Source organism: Peromyscus leucopus, chromosome 18, assembly GCF_004664715.2.
Source record: "Peromyscus leucopus breed LL Stock chromosome 18, UCI_PerLeu_2.1, whole genome shotgun sequence".
Taxonomy (NCBI): Eukaryota; Metazoa; Chordata; class Mammalia; order Rodentia; family Cricetidae; genus Peromyscus; species Peromyscus leucopus.
Genome location: NC_051078.1, coordinates 13,565,569 through 13,585,523, shown reverse-complemented (window position 1 = coordinate 13,585,523; position 19,955 = coordinate 13,565,569). Strand labels below are relative to the sequence as shown.

The window sequence follows — 19,955 nt, the reverse complement described above, 5'->3', positions numbered from 1 at the left end:
TCTTAAGTTGTGGGTCATAACCCCACACAGGGCCCACAAAACTGAATGTGCAAAATTTCAGTACCAAAGAAATTAGTAACAGTAACAGGTTTGTGGCCACAGAGTGGCCAACAGTCAATTAAAATCAAATACGTGTATTCATTGTATTCATTGGAATACATGTTTCTGGCTGCGTTTGCTCATGTCATATCATGGTGTGTGATGTCACTGCACCCTAAGTTCTGAACACACACGGGCACATTGTAGTGTGCACACCATCGCACCACACAAGGCCAGTGATGGCTGCCTGAAACACAGCTCGCATTCCAAACAACTGTATGTTATGGAGTACAGTGTTTCTACTGTCTGTACAAACACCTTTGTTCTCACAGAAAGGAAAAGGCTTGATTACAGAACACAGAGACTTTTTAATATTTTCTTATCATAATTACTCAGCAGGTTAGGATCCAATTAGTATATCTTTGGACTGGATTGTGTTTGAATATTTGATTTTAAAAATTGCCGTTTGAGTTGCCAACTTGAGTTTCATTTAAAAATACATATAATTAAATGAATTTTGGCTTAGAGTTTGGATAGAATTGCCAAGTTTCTGAAATGGTCTTAAATACACCTTTCATAATGTTATACTATATATTTCTGTGAATCAGTGTTCTCAGCATTAATAATAAAATCAAAACATCTATAAACTCTGAAAAACATTGAAGGTATTCCATGTCTTACAGTATCAAATATGAGCCAAGATTTAATTGTTTATATAAAAATTAACACACACACCCATCTTGTTAGTATGCAAATTTGTTTTTCTTTTTTAAATGGTGAAATTATGTTTCTATCAAAGAACTGTTTTTCAAATATTTTGTGTACCTATCTTACATACCTTCCCAGGGTTGTATAAAAATTGTTCAGGAGAGCCGGGCGGTGGTGGTGCACGTCTTTAATCCCAGCACTGGGGAGGCAGAGCCAGGCGGATCTCTGTGAGTTCGAGGCCAGCCTGGGCTACCAAGTGAGCTCCAGGAAAGGCGCAAAGCTACACAGAGAAACCCTGTCTCAAAACAAAACAAAACAAAACAAAACAAAAATTGTTCAGGAGAAAGGGCTGTGAGTGGGAAATGTTTGAGAAAGCCAAGTCTAAAGACTAGATGGATGAAGTTATGCTGACTTATGGGTAGTAATAACTGCCTGGGTGAGAAAGGAAGACTTTTACGGTGTTTCACACCTCATGTCAATAACCCTGAAAGAGGCAGGCTTACAGCTCACACAAGAGTCCAACTGAAGAGCCGAGCAGCTATAAGCAGACATGGAAGAACCCACGAGAACTAAACAGGGTTATGCTGAACTGTGACAGTTTCTGACTAAAAATCCGTCTCCTCCCTGCAGAAGGAAACTCTTCTTTTGACATCAGAAATGACCCAGGAAGCCAACTGAACTGGCTTTGCCAACTCTCTTCTGTAGTTCATGCTTGAAACACCCAGGGAAAGGCAGGTTAATAAATGTTAATCACCTACCTCATTGCTTTGAGGTAATCTAGGGAAACAAGATTTTTGTAACAAATTAAACATATTTACCTATAAACAAGTAAATGATTTTCTGTCTCAGTGACTTGAATAGTCAAATCAAGAGAGCTTAAATAATCATCTCAGTGAATGTGGCCTTTTGTGTATGTGTGTTTCTTTAGAAAAAGTGAATGATGCCTAAGTATTCAAAATAAATCTGCCTCTGTACCTTCGAGTTGATTCCATCTGGGGTCTCCTTTTTTTTCCAGATCAGTGGAGCACAGTCAGGCTGTTGAAATAGGCCAGTGTGTGTGTGTGTGTGTGTATGACTGTGTGAGTGTGTGTGTATGTGTGAGTGTGTATAAGTGTCTTGTGTGTGTGTGTGTGTGAATGTGTATATGAGTGTCTTGTGTGTGAGTGTCTGTGTCTGTGTGTCGGGCTGTGTATGTGTGTATGTGTGTGTGACTGTGTGTGAGTGTGTATGTGTCTTGTGTGTGTGTGTATGTCTTGCGAGTGAGTGTCTATGTGTGAGTGTCTGTGTCTATGTGAGTGTGTGTGAGTGTCTTCTGTGTGAGTGTATGTCTATGTGTCTGTGAGTGAGTGTGTATGTGTGTGAGTGTGTGTGGGTATGTGTGAGTGTCTGTGTCTGAGTGTCTTGTGTGTAAGAGTGTGTGTATGAATGTGTGTGTATATGACTCTGTGTCTTGTGTGTCTGTGTGTGTGACTGTGTGTGAGTCTGTGTGTGTTTGTATCTGTGCATGAGTGAGTGTGTATGTATATGATTGTGTGTGTATGACTCTGTGTGTGCGCGTGTGCGTGCGTGCGTGTATGTATGTGTGTGTGTGTGTGTGTGGTCTGTCTGTGAGTGAAGGCTCTAAGTGCCAGCACATTTGGAGGTCAGAGCACAGCTTTCAGGATTTGGTTCTCTCCTGCCATCTTGTGGGACCAGGGATGGAACTCAGGCCTGCTCTCCCATGCTTGTCCCCACTAAGCCACATGGAAACACAGTTTTAAAGTCTTCTGTGAGAGAGAGAACACTTACCTTTTAAAGGCTGACTCAGACGCATGGAGACAGGAAGCCTTTACTAAAGCACACACCTGCCTGTGACAGTTCCATACTTCAGACAGAACATTCTCTCCAAAAGGCAATCAAGGGAGGCTGACTCAGAAGCACGGCCCTGCAGCCTCCCTGTGTTTCCTAATCGCACCCCGAAACCCAGGCACAGCTGTGACATTTCAATGAAATCAGCTTCCTTCTGCTGCCTAGTAAACACAACCCCCCAAATCTTTTTGAACCCTTGGGCTTGACTTTGAGAAAAACATGTATTCCTGTAGCCTACCCTGGATAAGGGTTCCAGCGATAAGCTTTGATGTATTTGAGTTTGGAAAACAACAGAGAGACACTTAAGTATGATGCCTAGTATTTCTCATCTCCTGTTATACTTATTACTTGAAAAGTCATGTTCAGTCAGAGCATGTTGCCTTTGAGCACGACAACACTGATTCCCGGCACAGATCTTAGGACTGTAGTCACTTGGCAACCAATTTAGTGCGCCCCAAGTTTTCTATGGTATTTATACATTTACTGCAAAGCTGGGTGCTAGTTTTTTCCAGTGTTTCCTTTTGGCTTTATATTTTATTTTTTAATGTTTCTTTTGGATGCATGTGTGGCGGTCAGAAGACAACTCATAGGACTCAGTTTTCTCTTTCTACCATGTGGGTTCCGCGGATTGAACTCCAGTCAACAAACTTGACAGCAAGCATCCTTTCCTGCTCAGCCATCTGGCCAGCCCCCAGCTTTTCCTTTTAACTGGGCCTCTTATCCTAGGAAGAGTTCCTCTCCTGCCGACATCTAGTGGGTAAATTATAATGAGTTGGAATTACAAGCCTGGGTTCTTGAAAGCCAGGAGCCTTCGTCCCAATGATTTTTTATTTAAGATGTAAAATATAAGGGGTAGGGTAGAACTTTCTCAATGACCCACCCAATTTGATCAGGGTCAGCACCTAAGTCCAAATACATGGATTAAGTCCTAAGATTTAGCCCTGCTCCCACACCTGACACCGAATCTCCAGTCCATCCCAAGGCATTGCTAAGACCACTTACAGTTTCTCATAATGGCTGTTTAATAAGCTATGCCAAGGAACACTTTGGTACGGCTGCCACTTCAGAGCAGGGGAGCACTGGTCCACCGGCATCCCATTGTGTCCCTCTCGGTCATGGTCCTGCATGTCAATGCCGTGAGTCCTACTTGACACTGCAAAAACAAGCAAACAGTTGAGTTAGATTATCCCTACCAGACTGTTCCTCTAAGACGCATGGGTAGCTGCGTGGAGCTGGGGAGAGGGTTGTGTGTAAAGTAGGAGCTGCTGAGTGCTGGAGGCAAGAGGTGTGCCATGGATCCAGAGCCATAAGCAAAGCCCTTTCGGGTCAGTGAGCTCTAAGAAGGGTCACTGGACACCTGTGAGATCCTACTTCCTATATAGCTTGTCACTTCTTGTGTGTCTGGTCCTAGTGAAGTCTACACCCAGCCCCAAGAGGGTAGTTACCCAGGGTTCAGTCGAGACACAGCATTAACTACTTGCATCCAGGGTGGCCATGTGACCTCATCCAATGCAAGCACAGTAGATCTCATGAAATGACCAAGATGCTTTCTCTTTCCCATGAGGTTTGAGCCTCTGAGATACATTCTCAAGAGCAGCTGGTACCACTGGGAAGAGAAGAGAAAGCCCATCTGGGGATAAAGCTAGCACTGAGTCAATGGGGAAAGCAATGTTGGCACTCGGTCCTGATATGACTTGAATTCTGGGTCCAATCCTAAACTCTTGTGTCAAAGGAGCCAACAGATCTGGTTGGTTTTATGCTTGGTTTGGGTTTTGGTGGTTGGGTTAGGAGAGTATTTGCTCGTGTGTATATGTGTGTGTGTGTGTGTGTGTGTGTGTGTGTGTGTGTGTGTGTGTGTGTTTAAGGCAATTTAATGATTTTGGTTTTCAGCTTTACTAATTTCAGTCAACATCCTAATTTGGTACAGATCTGTGTAGCACCAAGAGTCTGTGGCTCCCAGTGATTTCGAAGCTGCACAATGGAGAAAAATGTAGATTCTTCAAACTGGTGTGAGAAAAACTAGATATCTGCAGGTGTAGGAACAAACTAGATCCTTATTTCTCACCCCAAATGGGTCAAGGATCTTATACTCTAAAATCGATAGAGGGGAAAAATGCAGTCACCAATAAGGGCTTTCTCAATAAGACTCTAGTAGCTCAGAATGAGGCCAGCATCTAGTTAGATGGGACCTCATGGGGTTAAAAGGCTTCTGAATAGCAAAGGGAATGAACAATCTGAGTGGAGAGATAGCTCACAAAATGGAAGAAAATCTTTGCTAGATACACATCTGGCAGGGAATTGATACGCAGAACATACATAGAACTCAAGAAACCAAGTGAGAAAACTAACAACTTAATTTAAAAATTGGGCTAAGAAACTGAAACGAGAATTTACAAAAGAAGAAATACAAATGACCAATAAATATGTTTTTTAACATTTATTTATTTTATTTTATGTGGATGAGTGTTATGCCTGAGTGTGTGTGTGTATGTATGTGTGTGTGTGTGTGTGTGTGTGTGTGTGTGTGTTCCTTGTGCACATGGAAAGCAGAAGAGGGCATCAGATTCCCTGGAACTGGAGTCACAGGTGGTTGGGAGTCACCATGTGAGGCCAGCTCCTCTATAAGAGCAACATGTGCTCTTAACTGCTAAGCCGTCTCCCCAATAGATATTTTTAAAAGTACCAGTATCCTTAGCTATCAGGAAAACAGAGTTAAACCTACTCTGAGACTCTTATCAAGAAAACAGATGACAACAGATCCTGGGAGGTTTGTATGGACGGGGAAACACTTATTCTCTGTTGATGAGAGAATACAGCTGCCATGTAAATCAGCCCCGGAGTCATGAAAAACTAAAATGAGAATACAGTATGATCAACTGAGCCATCCCTAGGCATGAACCCAAAGAGCTCTATACCCTACCACAGAGAGACTTGCACACGCATGCTTATTTCTCCTCTGTAGCACAATAGCAAGAAGGTGAAATCAGCCTTGGTGTTCATCAACTGGTATATGGATAATGAAAATGTGGCCCATACATAGAATAGAATTCTATTCAGTAGTAAATGAAAAATGAAAAAATGAAAGGAAGATGGAGGGGACTAGAATATACTATATACAGAGAGTTAACCCAGATTCAGAAAGATGAATGTCACAAGCTTGCTTTCCTATGAAGATCCTATTTTCTAATTTTTATATATGTGTATTTGTGTGCATCACAGAGGGTGCAAGGCCAACGAAACTGGAAAAGGTCCAGTGAGAGAGGAGAATGAAGCCTGAGGGATGGTAGCAGAACTCACGCAATACAAAAGCAGAAGACGATGCTGGGGTGAAAAGGTGTAAGTGGGGGTGGGGCTGAACAGAGAGTGGGATGGGGGGAGGGCCAATCAAAACTAGGGATGTGTAAAAGGCTGTAAAGAAACTGGGTTCTTGATATCCTCCCAATGCTAATTCCCTGCCAGGTTCCACCCTCCTGAATGGTTAAGGGAAGTTCCTTGTCTGTGTATCCTGCATAATGGGTGTTAACAGCTTAGATGCAAGATTGTAAAACATCTATAGCAAACTTCTGCCCTCCGGGGTCCTCCCATTGTGCTGTAAGCCTGTAATTAAGACCTCCTACCCCCTTCAAGAAATGACATTCAACATTTAAAATTAATATATATATATATATATATATATATATATATATATATAATTGAATGAATACTGCAAATGTAATCTATGAATACCACAAAAGTGATTAATATCATGAGTGTAAGTAATGAATATCATGAGTGTAATTTTAAAAATAAATTAAAAAAAAAAAAGAAACTGGGTCCTCAGCTCATTTTCAAAGGGGACTGGAGAGATGGCTCGGTGGTTAAGAGTGCATACTTCTCCAGAGAACCTAAGTTTGGTTCCCAGCACTCATATCAGGCAGCACATAACTATAACTCTAGTTCCAGGGCATCTGATGCCCTCTTCTGGCCACTGTGGGCACCTGCACTCATGGTCACATACACACACCTACACACAATAAGAATTACATACATATACATATATACATATATAATATTATATATATTTATATGGACAGATACAGGTGACCTAAGAAGCCACGTATTATTAAATGCAAACCCCAGTGCTGGGGGTGGGCACTTTCCCCTGGGCTGTTGACCAAGGAGACCCCTGAGATTGCCAAAACAATCCATGCAATTGCAACTGCTGCTGGTTGCCCACCAAAAGTGGTTGGTAAAGACCTGCTGCTAAAGGTACCATGTTCTCTGGTCCCAGGACATAGAGAAATCAATCAGATCCAGGCTGGAAACTTCCTCTCTGCTGGCTAGCCCACACAGCACAGGAAGATGCTATGCTAACTCCTGGGGAAGGATTGACCATCAACAGTCATGTTCAATGTGGACTCTGAAAGCAATACAGCCAACCAGCTGGGCGAGATGTACCCCTGGTACAAGAGTGTCAAGTCTGTGATGAGAATAAACAACCACTTTCTGCTGCGTTTTGAGGCCTATTCCACAGGAGGGAATTCGCTTCTGACACTGTAAACCTGGTCAAAAGTCCACAGCTAGGGAGGTCACGGGCCCTAATAGGGAGTCTACCACAGTTACTTTGCTAAACGGACATGATCTGCCCATCCAATTGTCTTCTAAATAATCATGGTTATGCTCACTGGCTGCTGCTGCTTAACCATGAACCACAGTGAGCTCACTGGCTGCTGCTGCATAACCATGAACCACAGTGAGCTGTGGCCAGGGTAGCTTCTTTCTGCAGTGGTCAGTGGTGACCACAGAGTCGCATACATAGCCACAGTGACAAGAATGAATAACTGCTGGCTGCTCAGCTGTAAATGAGATGTCCATATCACCTCCTCCAAGGCTCAAAGGACACTACAGAAGAGAGGAAAGAAAGAACATCGGGCCAGAGGATGGGGTAGAATATTGCAGAACCCTGCGTTCTGGGTATGACATGGCCATTGCTCTCTTGAGCTCATAGCAACTGTGAACAAGACTGGGGCCATCAGCATCCTGTCATGGAGTGGGACGTAGCTCACAAAAACTCGTATGCAATTAGTGGTTGGTAGGAGAGGGTGAGGCATTTTCTTCCGGTGTCGTAACTATTGGTAAGATGTCTGTATCTTATAAGAAACACCAGTGAAACTCATTGGATCATCAAAACATAAATAAATAAGGACATAGAAGCAGAAAGAGGGGGCTGGTTGGTGAGAGGAAGGGGATCAGCAGGTTGTGGGATATCCTGCCTGACATCAGGAATGAGATAGCAGGCCTTGGTAAGATCAGGCGTGGGCTGTCAGCAGTGACATGGGGGCGGGACATCAGCATCTACAGAATGTGCCACCAGCCCGTAGCTTGGGGAATGTAAGAGAGAGGGTCTGTGTTTTCCCTTAACTCATCTAATTCTCATGTCCTTATCCTCCCGTAAAACAGAGTGGCTTCGAGTTGCTTTGCATCCCAAATGTCGCAGCAAATGGACTTTCTTGGGATAGCGGCACCAAATGTCTCCTAACAAAGCGTGTGATTCCGGGTTGTTGTTAGACCTCTCATCTGAGGATACAAGCAGCGCGATGCTGGGACTCCTCATGTCCTCACTCTTCCAACTGCCTTCAGGCTCGGAAGCAGAGGCTGCCCACGCTTCTCCTTCCACCCGAGCCTGTCCTGGGCTTTGTATCACACTTTCACTCCTAAAGGAGAAACATCCAGGAAAAAGGTGACGCTCTCCAAGCTTCAGGGGAACCACCCAACGCTTCCTCCTTTGTTGCCGAAGTGACTCAGTGAGGCCCTGTCTGCTCAGTGTCTGCCACTGTGAGCATTTAAACAGAACTGCCTGTGGTATTGTTAATGTCTGTTATTCCTGTGAAGCTTGGGGAATACTTCCAATCCTGAAGTGACTCTATCTGGTGTCTTGACTGGAGGCCAACTCATTGGCTTCTACTCACTCACATGTGGGAACAAGGTCAGTCGACCCAGGTGGACCCAAAGACCAACTCTGCTCCTTCCAGCCTTCATTGCAAGAGAATGCCAGAGGAAGTTCAGTGCCAACAACATGGGAGTTACCACTAAAGATAAAGGCATGTCCTGCCTTTCCCCATTAAAATGTAAAGGAGTCCCAGTGGCCGTGCTGGGGTGGGTTAGTCCTAGCTTCCTAAGGTGGATGCTGGGATCCATTTTTTTTTTTTTAAAGACAGGGTCTCTCTGTGTAGCCCTGGCTGTTCTGGAACTCACTCTGTAGACCAGACTGGCCTCAAACTCAGCAATTCACCTGCCTCTGCCTCCTGAGTGCTGAGATTAAAGGCATGCATGCCACCGCTACCCAGCAGCTGAGATCCATTTTTTTCTTAATTTCTTTTCCTTGTCTTATTACTTTTTTTTTTTTTTTTTTTTTTTTTGGTTTTTTGAGACAGGGTTTCTCTGTGTAGCTCTGTGCCTTTCCTGGAACTCACTCTGTAGTCCAGGCTGGCCTCGAACTCACAGAGATCCGCCTACCTCTGCCTCCCAAATGCTGAGATTAAAGGCATGCGCCACCACCGCCCAGCTGTCTTATTACTTCTAATAACCAGCCCTTGGCACATTTTGCACCCTGAGGACTGCCCCAGAGCTGGCTTTTCACCAACTCCTGAAGTCACTTCCTAGGTGAGAAGCCCCTTTTTCGATAGAGGTCTTTGAAGTTTAGTTGACTTTAGCACACTTTTTAAACTTCTTTATATGTAAGTCTGCTGTATAACCACCATCAGCTCAAGCAACAGGATTAGCCTTCTCGAAGATACACACATATCCCTTCTGATAACCGCCACTGTTTTGCACTCTGACAGCACAGAGAAATTTATAGAGATGGGGTAGCAGGGAGAAGGGTGTTGCCCAGTGGTAGAGTGCTTACATGAACAAGGTGCAGGTCTTATCCCCAGCATCAGAAAGAAAGAAATGGAGCAGGAAAAGAGAGGCAAAGAGAGGAGAGGAGAGGGAGAGAACATAATATAGTATTATCAGTGTTGGCATCTTTTTGTTTTGTTTTTGTTTGTTTGTTTTTCGAGACAGGGTTTCTCTGTGTAGCTTTGGTGCCTGTCCTGGAACTTGCTCTGTAGACCAGGCTGGCCTCGAACTCACAGAGATCTGCCTGCCTCTGCCTCCCGAGTGCTGGGATTAGAGGTGTGCGCCACCACCGCCCGGCTTGTATTGGCATCTTTTACCCACCATTATGTTTATGTTTGTCTCTTATTGATGCAAATGGAATCCTTTGTTCTCATTGCCACTGTTGTATAACCAGCCATTGACAACCACCTGAATTATGAGTGATGGAACGATGGACATTCTGAGTCGCCTGTCTTTTGGTGGGTGGGTATTTACATTTCTGTTCGGTCTATGCCTGGGTGTTGTATCCGTGGCTAATGGAACATGTTTGAGGATGTGCCACCGAATACTTCTCACCTGGTAGTGAGACAAGGATCCTAATTCTCATGAACAAGTGTTGACACCAGGGTTCAAAGTCCTGAAATAACGTGCTTAGTGTCACAGCTGTTACGAGGAAAACGCATGTACACTTCCTTCTTCCCTTCACATTACCTGAGCATCTCTAGAGAACATATAAGACACTGAGGGCAGCAGCAGACCCAAATTCCACTAGAGCGAGTTGGTGGCTTGTATCTAATGCCTTTTGAAATATCCTGTAGACTTCACTCTGAAAGACTCTCAGGTGAGCGAAGCAGAAGTCACGATACTTGTTTGATAATTAAGGGAGGCCATGCTGGGAGAGTCCCCGACTGCTGAAGAGCTAAAACAGGTCCGTCTCTGCCCTATATGGCATGTTCAGCCACCGTACCTCCCACTGTGATCCTGTCTTTAGGGCCGAAAACCCTGTCATGTTTGGGGTTCAAAATACAGGCGAGTCAGGGCTGGAGGGAAAGTTCAGTGATTTAAGGACCTGAGCTTGGTTCCCAGCACCCACAATGGTGGCTTAAAACCATCCAGAACTCTAGTTTCGGGGCAACCAACACCCTCTTCTAACCTCCACAGGCACCAGACACTGCATACGTGGGTGCAGACCAAATGCTTCATACATATAATAGTATATATGTGAAGCAAAGGAACCCTCCCTTATTCAGGCAGGTGGAGTCAGGAGTCAAGGAACTGGAACCAGTACACCTGTAGTGTGCTCGCTCTCTCTCTCTCTCTCTCTCTCCCTTCCTCTCTCCCTCTCTCCCTCTCTCAGTCTCTGTCCTTCCCCTCTCTCTCCCTCTCTCTCTGTAATACTCTACCTCTGTTCCCACCAACCCAGCCATGCTACATTTCAAGCTCCACAGATGGTGCCGTGGAAAGCCTTGCCTAGTGTGTACTGCTGGGAGAAAGAAGGTCACCAGCTGTGATGGAGAGTCTTCACTGTAGATCTGACGGGATTCGGAATCACCGTGGAAACACACCTCTGGAGGGGTCTATAGGAACGTCTCTCAAAACACCCAACTGAACAGGGAAGACCCGCCCTGTATGTGGTGGCAGGATCCTATGGGCTGTGTTCCCTGACTGAATAAAAAGGAAAGAAGAAAGGCGGAGAGGAGTTGAGGACCAGTATTCATGTTGACTGCTTCCTGACCGTGGATACGATATGACCACAAGCCTTGGGCGTGTGCTGTCAAGACTTCCCCGCAATGATGGAGGACATCCTCAAACTGTGAGCCGAAATAAACTGCCTTTGACTTTCATTACACTGCCTTTGTCCGGCATTCCGAAACAACACGAGAATAGGACTAATACGTTAGCAAAGCCTTGTTGGTGGATGTAGACTATCTTTCCTCGTTAAAAAATAAAAATAAAATCTGCAATCCAGTCCTACCCTTGATGATAAGACCAGTCAGTGCAGGCTTCTCCTTCCTGCCAAGTGTTGTAAGGGTCTGTGGTCTCTGCGACCCCAAATCAAACAGCATTAGATGTATACCAAAACGGCATAGCTAAGTCATTTATGTTTCTTTTTCTTTTCTTTTCTTTCTTTTGTGTCCTGGAAATTGCTTGTTTTTCGTTCTCAAACAGTCATCTGGAACCAATTCCCTCTAGCCAGCTTTTCAGTGACCTTTAAAGGGGACTTAAGGGATCCAGAAGTTCCTACCTGCTGGGACATTTCAGCTGCTCTTCAGAGCTTCCTTTGAAGAAGGTGAAAAAAAAAAATCAATGTCCATTCTAAGACAGTGGCAGAAGACCATCACAGGATGAAGCTTTAACTCTGGAATGGCCGAGACTCATTGAGCGGCAACCTGGCCCTTTGAGGAAACTCTTGGAAGACCTGAGTGGCTTGCTAGGCACCACCCAGGCAGCTGGGACCTCCGCAGGACAGTGGACAGATGTCCTTCAGTTGGCTGGAAATGTGATCAGTGTATATGTTCTAGCTGTGGCCTAAATGCCAGGATCCTTGAGGAAACTTGGGTGACCTTGCACAGAAAGAGGGTTCTACATCCAAAAGCGGGGCTTTAACAAGCATTCTGTGCATCAATGGTTGGGGAGAAAGGTCTAATGCTAGTGCTCCCGGATCAATAAGAAAGGAAAAAGCCAGGAAGGGGTCAAGGCTCAGCTCATACAGAACGCCCAGGGCAATTCTAGCATTAGCACTCTCAGGGATGACCACCCCATGTGGGACTTGACTGAGAAGGTGATGTCATTATCCACAGAAGCAAACAACAAAGCCACGTACACATGTGCCCACGCCACAGCTGAAGCCAGTTGTCTCTGGAAGGGTCCTCTCCCACCACGGGGTTATTTAAGTCAAAGACAGCAACCCCAGCTTTTCGGAGCATGGATCATGAGACATTCTTGGGGACAAGACTAGGAGGGGGAGTGCCTAGAGGAGATCCTGGGCGTCTCACAAAACTGACTCCTGGAGACAGAATATGGATTTATACACTGAATTTGGGGCACTGTTCACACTGCATGCATTTGAATGTTTACAGTAGCAAGTAGAACTGGCCTGGAGTATTATCCCTTTTCCTAAAAATTCTAACCGTTCCCTTTCAGATTCTAAAAGACCAAGCTATTCCCAGCTCCACCTCTTGAAGCTCAAGACAGATGTGCTACTTGTTATATAAGGTAAATAACTAGGAGGCTGACCACTTTCGGCACTGGGTCGTTTTGTTTGTTTGTTTGTTTGTTTTCTCAAGTTTTTGTGTGTGGTGTGCATGTGAGTATACATATCCACAGGTGTGCAGATACGTATGTTGTATGTGTACCTGTGGAGGCCTGAGGTTGGTCTGGGGAGTCTTCCCCCATTGCTTCCCACCTCCCTCGCAGAGGTAGGGTCTCTCAGGGGAACTCTCTCAGGGGAACCCAGAGCTTGACTATATGGATGTCCGGGCTGGCCAGCTTGCTGCTGGGATCAACTGTCTTCACATTTGGAGCACTGGAGTTGCAGGCTGGCTGCCACAGCCTCTAGCATTTCTGTGCGTTCTGGGGATCTGAACTCAGGTCCTCATGCGTTGCAGTGAGAACCCCAAGCGCTCTAACCACTGGGCCATCTCCCCGGCTTAACATCGGATGTTGTTAATGAAATACTTCTGCGATAACTTTACAAACTCTCAGGCTCTGTGAGGAAGGATCCAGTTTGATACGAGTGATGGGAAAGCTCAGCTTGCCCCCCACCGCTCAGATCCCAGCTCAGACTCACTGAGCCAAGCCTGCATTTTACCGAGATCCCGAGTCAGCTGTAATAAAGTTACCGAGGGTCTCCAGGAAATGGGCAGCAGCCCTGTATGGACCACTCTCCCAGGCTTGCAGCCTGCGTCCTCCAAGACGCGTCCCTCCTGAAATACAAAGGCTAGCATTTTACCTGCACGAGAGAGTCAACAGCAACTGTCCCTGGGGGCACTTGTGTGGCGGACCTACATGAAAGCTACACCAAGAGGGTGGAAGACAGTCCCGGAGCCCCTTACGGCTCCTCTATGAGAGAGGACATGGCTGTGCCGGCTGCAGAGAGGCAGGTCAAAAGCCTGGACACCACAGCCAAGGCTTTCACGTCTTGGCTTTGACACACAGCCCCGCTTGCTCACTTGGACTGAAGTGGTGGGCCCACGCGCGGCCGTCCCCGGGGTCCTCTCGGATCTGCGCATGCTTTCTCTTCTTTGTCGGAGGCAACGAGGCTCTAAAGTCAAGAAACCGAAAAGGTGATTAGCACCTTGGCTCGTTGCACGAAAACAAACTGATTTTCCCAGATCTTTGCTCTTTGGTTTCCTTAATCTAATCCCAATTCTTTCGGGTTTCGCTACTGTTCTGAAATTTAGTCTTTCTATGTGCAACCGATCTAAGATCCACCTGCCTGAAAGATAAACTGGCCCTAGTTTCAAAGCGGGGAAGACCCAGACTGAGCATTCAGGTGAGTACATGTTACATCTGAGAATTCTCTTCTCGTGGGACTTTGACACAGTCACCAGTGGCCCTGGCTTTTCAGAGAAGCGGGGGGAGAGAGGCCAGAAAAGAGGAGCAAAGCGAAGAAGACTTGATTGACAGTTATGGGAGAACTAACTCATTCTCAAACTGCCCTGAGCCCCTCGGCGGCAGGGAGGCAGCGTAAGGAAGCAGCACTTCGTCTCGCCACCTGGAGCCGTTCTACACAGTCCTGCCATTTTGGCTTTTTGTTGGACGAGGACCTTGAGTGGAGGGGATTTCTAATGAAAACCGTCTAAGCCAAGAACATCAGGGCCTCAACGTGGTCCTGTATGCGTCTCCACACTGCCACCTGCTGGACAGGCTGCCGCGGTCCCTCCAGGGCACTCCAGCTGTGGATGCTGAGGTGGGCTCATCATTAAGTATCTTATCCTTTACCCAGGAACGTGGTACAGAGGCTGCTGACGGTAAGGGCAACTCATGCCTAGATGGGAAGGCCCGGTTTGGTGGCAGGGGGTGGCGGGGTGTCTGGAGTCCAGGTAGCCGTTGTGACAGCTGCTGTGGGTTTGGCTGGGCACGCTCTGCAGTGGGCGCTCAGGCGGCACCCCCGGGGTGGTGGTGGAGTGCAGGAAAGTGGCGGGCATCCTCCCTGCTGCAGGCCTCGGGGTCCCGCAGCATGCGCCTGCGGGGAAGACAGGAGCGACAGGTGCCTCTCAGTCACACCACCCGGTCTGGAGTCAACGGTGCAAGGGTGCTATGTGGACGGACGGACGACTCACCTTTGACCTGTGGAGGAGAGCGTGGGTCCGATGCAGAATAGGGCGGGGTGTCAGGGAGCTGCCGTTGCCTGGGGATTAGAAATACTGCTTTTTTGTTTTTGCTCCGTTTCATCCTGTTTTAGTCTCCAACGGGAGGCAGCCCTCTGTGTGCAGCATCATGGGCGTGGGGTGGGGGGTGGGGGATCGGGGGGAGCTGAGCTCCTGCAACTCCTCCAGTGTGAGTGGCTGGACTTTGAGGCCCAGCTCTTCACCTCGCCAGGCCTCCGCCCCGCCCCCTACAAAGTGTCAATCACGACCACACACTCTTCACAGTATTGGGAGAATTGGGGAGGCGCCCACCAAGCCTGTACTGTCCTGCTCCGAAATTTAGTGTGCAAAACGCTGTCACGGAAGGGAGCAGCGGTCTTCGGCCCATTAAGTGTGGGGCATCCCAAGCTCTCGGAAGGGACTCTAGGGTTCCACAAAAGGAATAAGATTCCATTCCGGTATAACGCAAAGATGAGAAAAGTTTGTTTTCATCATTCACTCTTTGGAGGTGTGGGGGAGGGAGAACGGAGAAGCAGCGGGGGTTGGGATACAATGACACGTGTGTGTGAAAATGACGTGATTGATGGCCGTGACTTTGTATGCAAATTTTAAAAAGTAATCTTTAAATATAAAAGATTTTTTTTAAAAAAACTTTTTACCCTCAGATTGGTACTTTAAAATTTATTCTCCCCCTATTAATAAGGAAGAGTGAATATTTACCTTTATCAATGTAAAGGAATCCAGAGGCATAAAAACCAAAAGGTTTAGAGTACCTGGACTTAGCCCACAACAGACTGCATTTCAGTAACACGGTGGCGGATGAGATTGGATGGCGGGACTGAATTAACAGAGACTGTCTGAGTATGGAAGAGGGGGCGTCAGGGTACAAGAAAGAAAAATCCCATCAAACAAAGCTCAAAAGATAGCTCGGGACACTAGCATCACCTGAAGCTTCAAACCCAGATGTGTGGAGCTAGACATAGAATCGGCTGGAGGAATAAGAAATGACTGGACCCTGAGGTCAGTCCCCACTCCCCATCCCACAGTTGGAGGAGGTGGTTCTCTGAGGAAACGGAACCAGGGAGACTGTGGTACAGGGTGACCAGGCACACTCAAACCAGCGGGGATAACATGAAAGAGTTCACTGCAAGCTAAATATTGAGGCTTCGGACACGTCTCGGTGTGGAGAGCTCGCTTAGCATGTGGTAGGCACTGGGTTCTATGCCCAGCCCTCCAAAGGAAAGGAAATGGGACCGCTAAACTGTAAGACTCTTTCCTGGTTCTGCTTTGCACACATCTCAGCAGGTTTAAGACAAGTAAGGAACTGGAATATTACTAAAGGAACACCAAACGTACTTGTGGATAAGAGGGGGCACAATCTTATAATAATTTGTGATGCAGAAAAATTTTATGTGTATGTATATATGAGTGAATGTATGTGTGCATGTGCATGTGTGTATGTATGTATGTATGAGTGTGTGTGTGTGTGTGTGTGTGTGTGTGTGTGTGTGTGTGTGTGTGTGTAAGCCAGAAGAAGGTGTCAGATTCCTTGGAACTAGAGTTGCAGGTAGCTGCGAACTGCCAGATGTACATGCTAGGACAGGAATTGGCGCCCTCAGATGGCCACTGAGTCATCTCTCTCCTGTGTCCTCCCCATTTTAGTCATTTTAATTGGAAATCAATGGCCATCCCTAGCTGATCACAATGCAGTGACGCCCACCTTTGGACATGACAGCTTGCATGCAGGACTTGCACAGAACAATGAAACAGCACCTACGGCCAGAAAGCCTGTGACATTAAAACCAGAGCAGCCACCGGATCCGGACTGCCGGACAGTCGCCAACAGTTCCAGCCTCTGAGTGGTAAACTCCTGTCTGACCCAGTCCTCTAGCCGATGGGAGCTTTAAGCTGCGGGAAGGCATAACTACCCAGGGATGCTGGGAAGTGGACCAAAGCATCAGGATTCTGGAGAGACAGACTTAGAGGATGGTAATGGCTGGCACTGATTGTCTATTTACAGCTCTTAGCTGACCAAAGATGAACCACAGAGCAACTAAAACTCCAATACAAATTCAGTCGTTCGGGCCTGAAGAACCAGAAAAGAGACTGTGGAACATGCATGTTGAAAACTTAATGGGGAATCTTGAGAAAGACAGAAGATACCCCAGAGTCAGTGCATAACTGGCCACATCTCCTGCTGGTCACTATGCTGTTGCTTGGTGTGGTGGGGAACTGAAATGTGAACCAGTTCTCAAGGGAGTGTCTACTACAGCTGGTGTCTGAGCAGAATAAACGCCGGTCAAAACAAAAGTTATTCACTGTTCAGAGAAGTGGACGAGGTGAGCGGAGGTGGCGCACGCCTTTAATCCCAGCACTCGGGAGGCAGAGGCAGGCTGATCGCTGTGAGTTCGAGGCCAGCCTGGTCTACAGAGTGAGTTCTAGGAAAAGCTCCAAAGCTACACAGAGAAACCCTGTCTCAAAAAAACAAAACAAAACAAAAACCTACAAACAAACAACAAAAAAAAAAACAAAACAAAACAGAGAAGTGGGCGAGCCCCTGCATCCAGCAACTGCAATGTGAATTGGTTTTCAACCGATTTTCAATTTTCTGTGTCTTCCTCACAGTTTGCCACCCTCCAAATTCAGCATGGCCACATCTTTATCTTACTCCAGAGTAAGTCAGCCCAGGCTCAGTGCATTGCATGTGTTTAGAGAAATGTTATGGTTCTTTCCAGGGAATTTAAACAAAGAATTCGTGAGCACTACGTTCAAAACTAGACAAATGGTCAAAAAACAAAAGCAGTGATGATGCCCACGGTTGCTCGGAGTTAATCTGTGCTGTAAATCTCTCCCTCCTCGTGATCACGGGGCCAAGGACCCCAGCTGCACACAGTAGGCTCTTTGGGGCCTTTGTGCTCTGATTCCGTCTCTTACGTCAAAGTGATTTCCAGAAACCAGAGAGACACCAGAGAGTGGTGGGCACATGGGTCACTCTCTGAGTGGTTAATACGGTCTCTAGCTTCTGGAACAGGTGACTGAGAAAACAAGAGAAAAATCAAGCAGCTGGCAAAAAAAAAAAAAAAGTACCAATTTGCCTTATAATCTCTTTCCCTTTGGACACACACTCTGCTTTTGTCTTTTGGAGGATTAATGGAGAGGTGCACTCTTCTGGAGGTTGGGGACCACACAAAGCAAGAGGAGACCGGAGAGACTTTACCTTCCAGTAGCTGAGGTCGTATGTCCATGTGCTGTTTGGGTGCTGCCCCCAAAGCAGCCAGTATTGCTCTGAGATGGAGTCCTAGATTTACTGACTGCGCACTGAGCTAATGACTCCGTGAGAAACCATGCAGGACCCACACGAATCACAGCATGATCTTCACGCGACTATCCTGGTAAGACTATAAACAAGTCAGGAGCCCAGTTTCTGGTTTTCCGCACTGACTCCCCTGCCTGTGCCTCCACACACATCAGCGGTACATCTCTAAGGCCCCACAGGAAGCCCCACAGCCCAGCACCTGCTCCAGATCTGGAACTCCATAAATAGGAAAGATTAAAAGCCATGAATATGCTGTGTATGTAAATGCATGTATCCAGAGAGGATTGTCACCACCACCAGTCTGAAATAGTAACCTCCCCCCACCCCTCACTTCCTGCTTATCTTACTTCCTCTAACGTGCCTTCATCTCATTAAAGGACTCCAGGCACCTGCCATTGTCTCTCTGCTCCCACTGGAGAGGCCCCTGAGGAGAAAGAAACGGCTTAACCCCCCAGAGCCAGCAACAGGGAAATGCACTGACTGTAGAGAATTTCAAATCCACACTGAAGCCCATAAGGAGTCGGTCTGCTTTTTATGACCTTTCAAACGCATCACCAGTCCTGGACAAAACTGGGTGCCCTGCCAGGACAAACTGCCCTTTGCCCTGGGTAGCCTCTCAATGAAGAATCCATCGGCTTCATTCATGGTCGTATCTCATGCCCCCAACCATAAAGTAGCTGTTACAGATGATGTTTCCTGTAATCTTAACGTACATGCTTTATCTCCCCCATGAGGACCTCCATGTTAAAGATGTATATCAACAGTACGTGTGCGCTGCTCCAGAGTAACCCCCCTAAGGTAAATACTTGCCCAAGCACAATTAGAGCTTGTAACTACTCCCCTAGAATTAAGATTTTTAAATGATGGCTCTGAAGACATATCAGTGGCTAACATATCCCAAGAAAGCCATCTCATGACAGGACAGCAAGGAACACAAGGAGGATGCCACAATCCCCCTCTAGCCCGTTTGCAAGCTGCAAGGCTCTGGCTCGCTTGCCCCTATCTTCTGCTGCTCTAGACACAGAGGCCCTGGTTGGAGACTCTTGTCTGGGGCTGGCACAGGGCTAAATCTTGCATCCATTGTCTCATCCAGATGCAGAAGTGCCACTGTCCAGAAAGAAACCAAGATTGATGGCAATGTACAGTGCACCCGAGGTTAACATCTGGTGAGTAGTCCAAGTGGAGAGCGGTACCACCATTACTTACAAGGCTCCTAAATCGAAGTCATTACCCAAGAATTCTTCAAGCAGACTCGTATCCAGGGCCGGGTTCTCCAGAGTTCCACTGGCTCCCTGAGCTGCAAAGAAAAATTGAAAATCTTAAGAACCATGACCATTTCAAGATGACTGCTAGAACCTTGACAGGCAGATACCCAGACTTACAAGGCAATCAAATAACACAATGTATTTGTTGGGAATGTAGTCTTTTTTTTTTTCCATTTAAATACTTTCTTCAGAAATTTCTTCAGATCACCCTTTCCAGCAAGACGTCCTGACTGTTTGAGGCTGGGGTATAGTGCTCTCTTTTATAAGCTCCTGTAACACTGACCACTTGCTTTTTGCACGGTTGAAAAACCTTTCTCCCTCTCCTTCCCCTCCCCTCCCATCTCCCTTTCCTTCTTTCCCTCCCCATCCCTCTCTCTCCTTTAAGAAGAGGCACTGTATCTTTCTTATTTTATCCACATGGATCCAAAGCATAAAAGAAGCAAGGAACAATCATTTGTTGGATAGATAAGCAAATAATAGATGGATGGATGGATGGATGGATGGATGGATGGATGGATGGATGGATGGATGGGTGGGTGGATGGATGGGTGGATGGATGGGTAGGTGGGGTGATGGGTGGATGGATGGATGGATGGCTCGCTTGCTGAT

At 46.5% G+C, this 19,955-nt stretch overlaps 1 protein-coding gene across 1 annotated transcript in view; it reads right to left on the bottom strand.

Annotated features, from left to right (window-relative positions):
- Myrfl (myelin regulatory factor like) overlaps positions 1–19,955 on the bottom strand; it is a 110,874-nt gene that overhangs the window by 61,247 nt on the left and 29,672 nt on the right. Inside the window, exons 2-6 of the mRNA XM_028877981.1 lie at positions 19,288–19,399; positions 14,739–14,806; positions 14,398–14,641; positions 13,626–13,717; positions 3,598–3,748 (exon numbers count right to left, since the gene is read on the bottom strand). Coding sequence (XP_028733814.1) covers positions 3,598–3,748; positions 13,626–13,717; positions 14,398–14,641; positions 14,739–14,806; positions 19,288–19,399 — 667 coding nt within the window. The remainder of the gene's footprint in view (positions 1–3,597; positions 3,749–13,625; positions 13,718–14,397; positions 14,642–14,738; positions 14,807–19,287; positions 19,400–19,955) is intronic.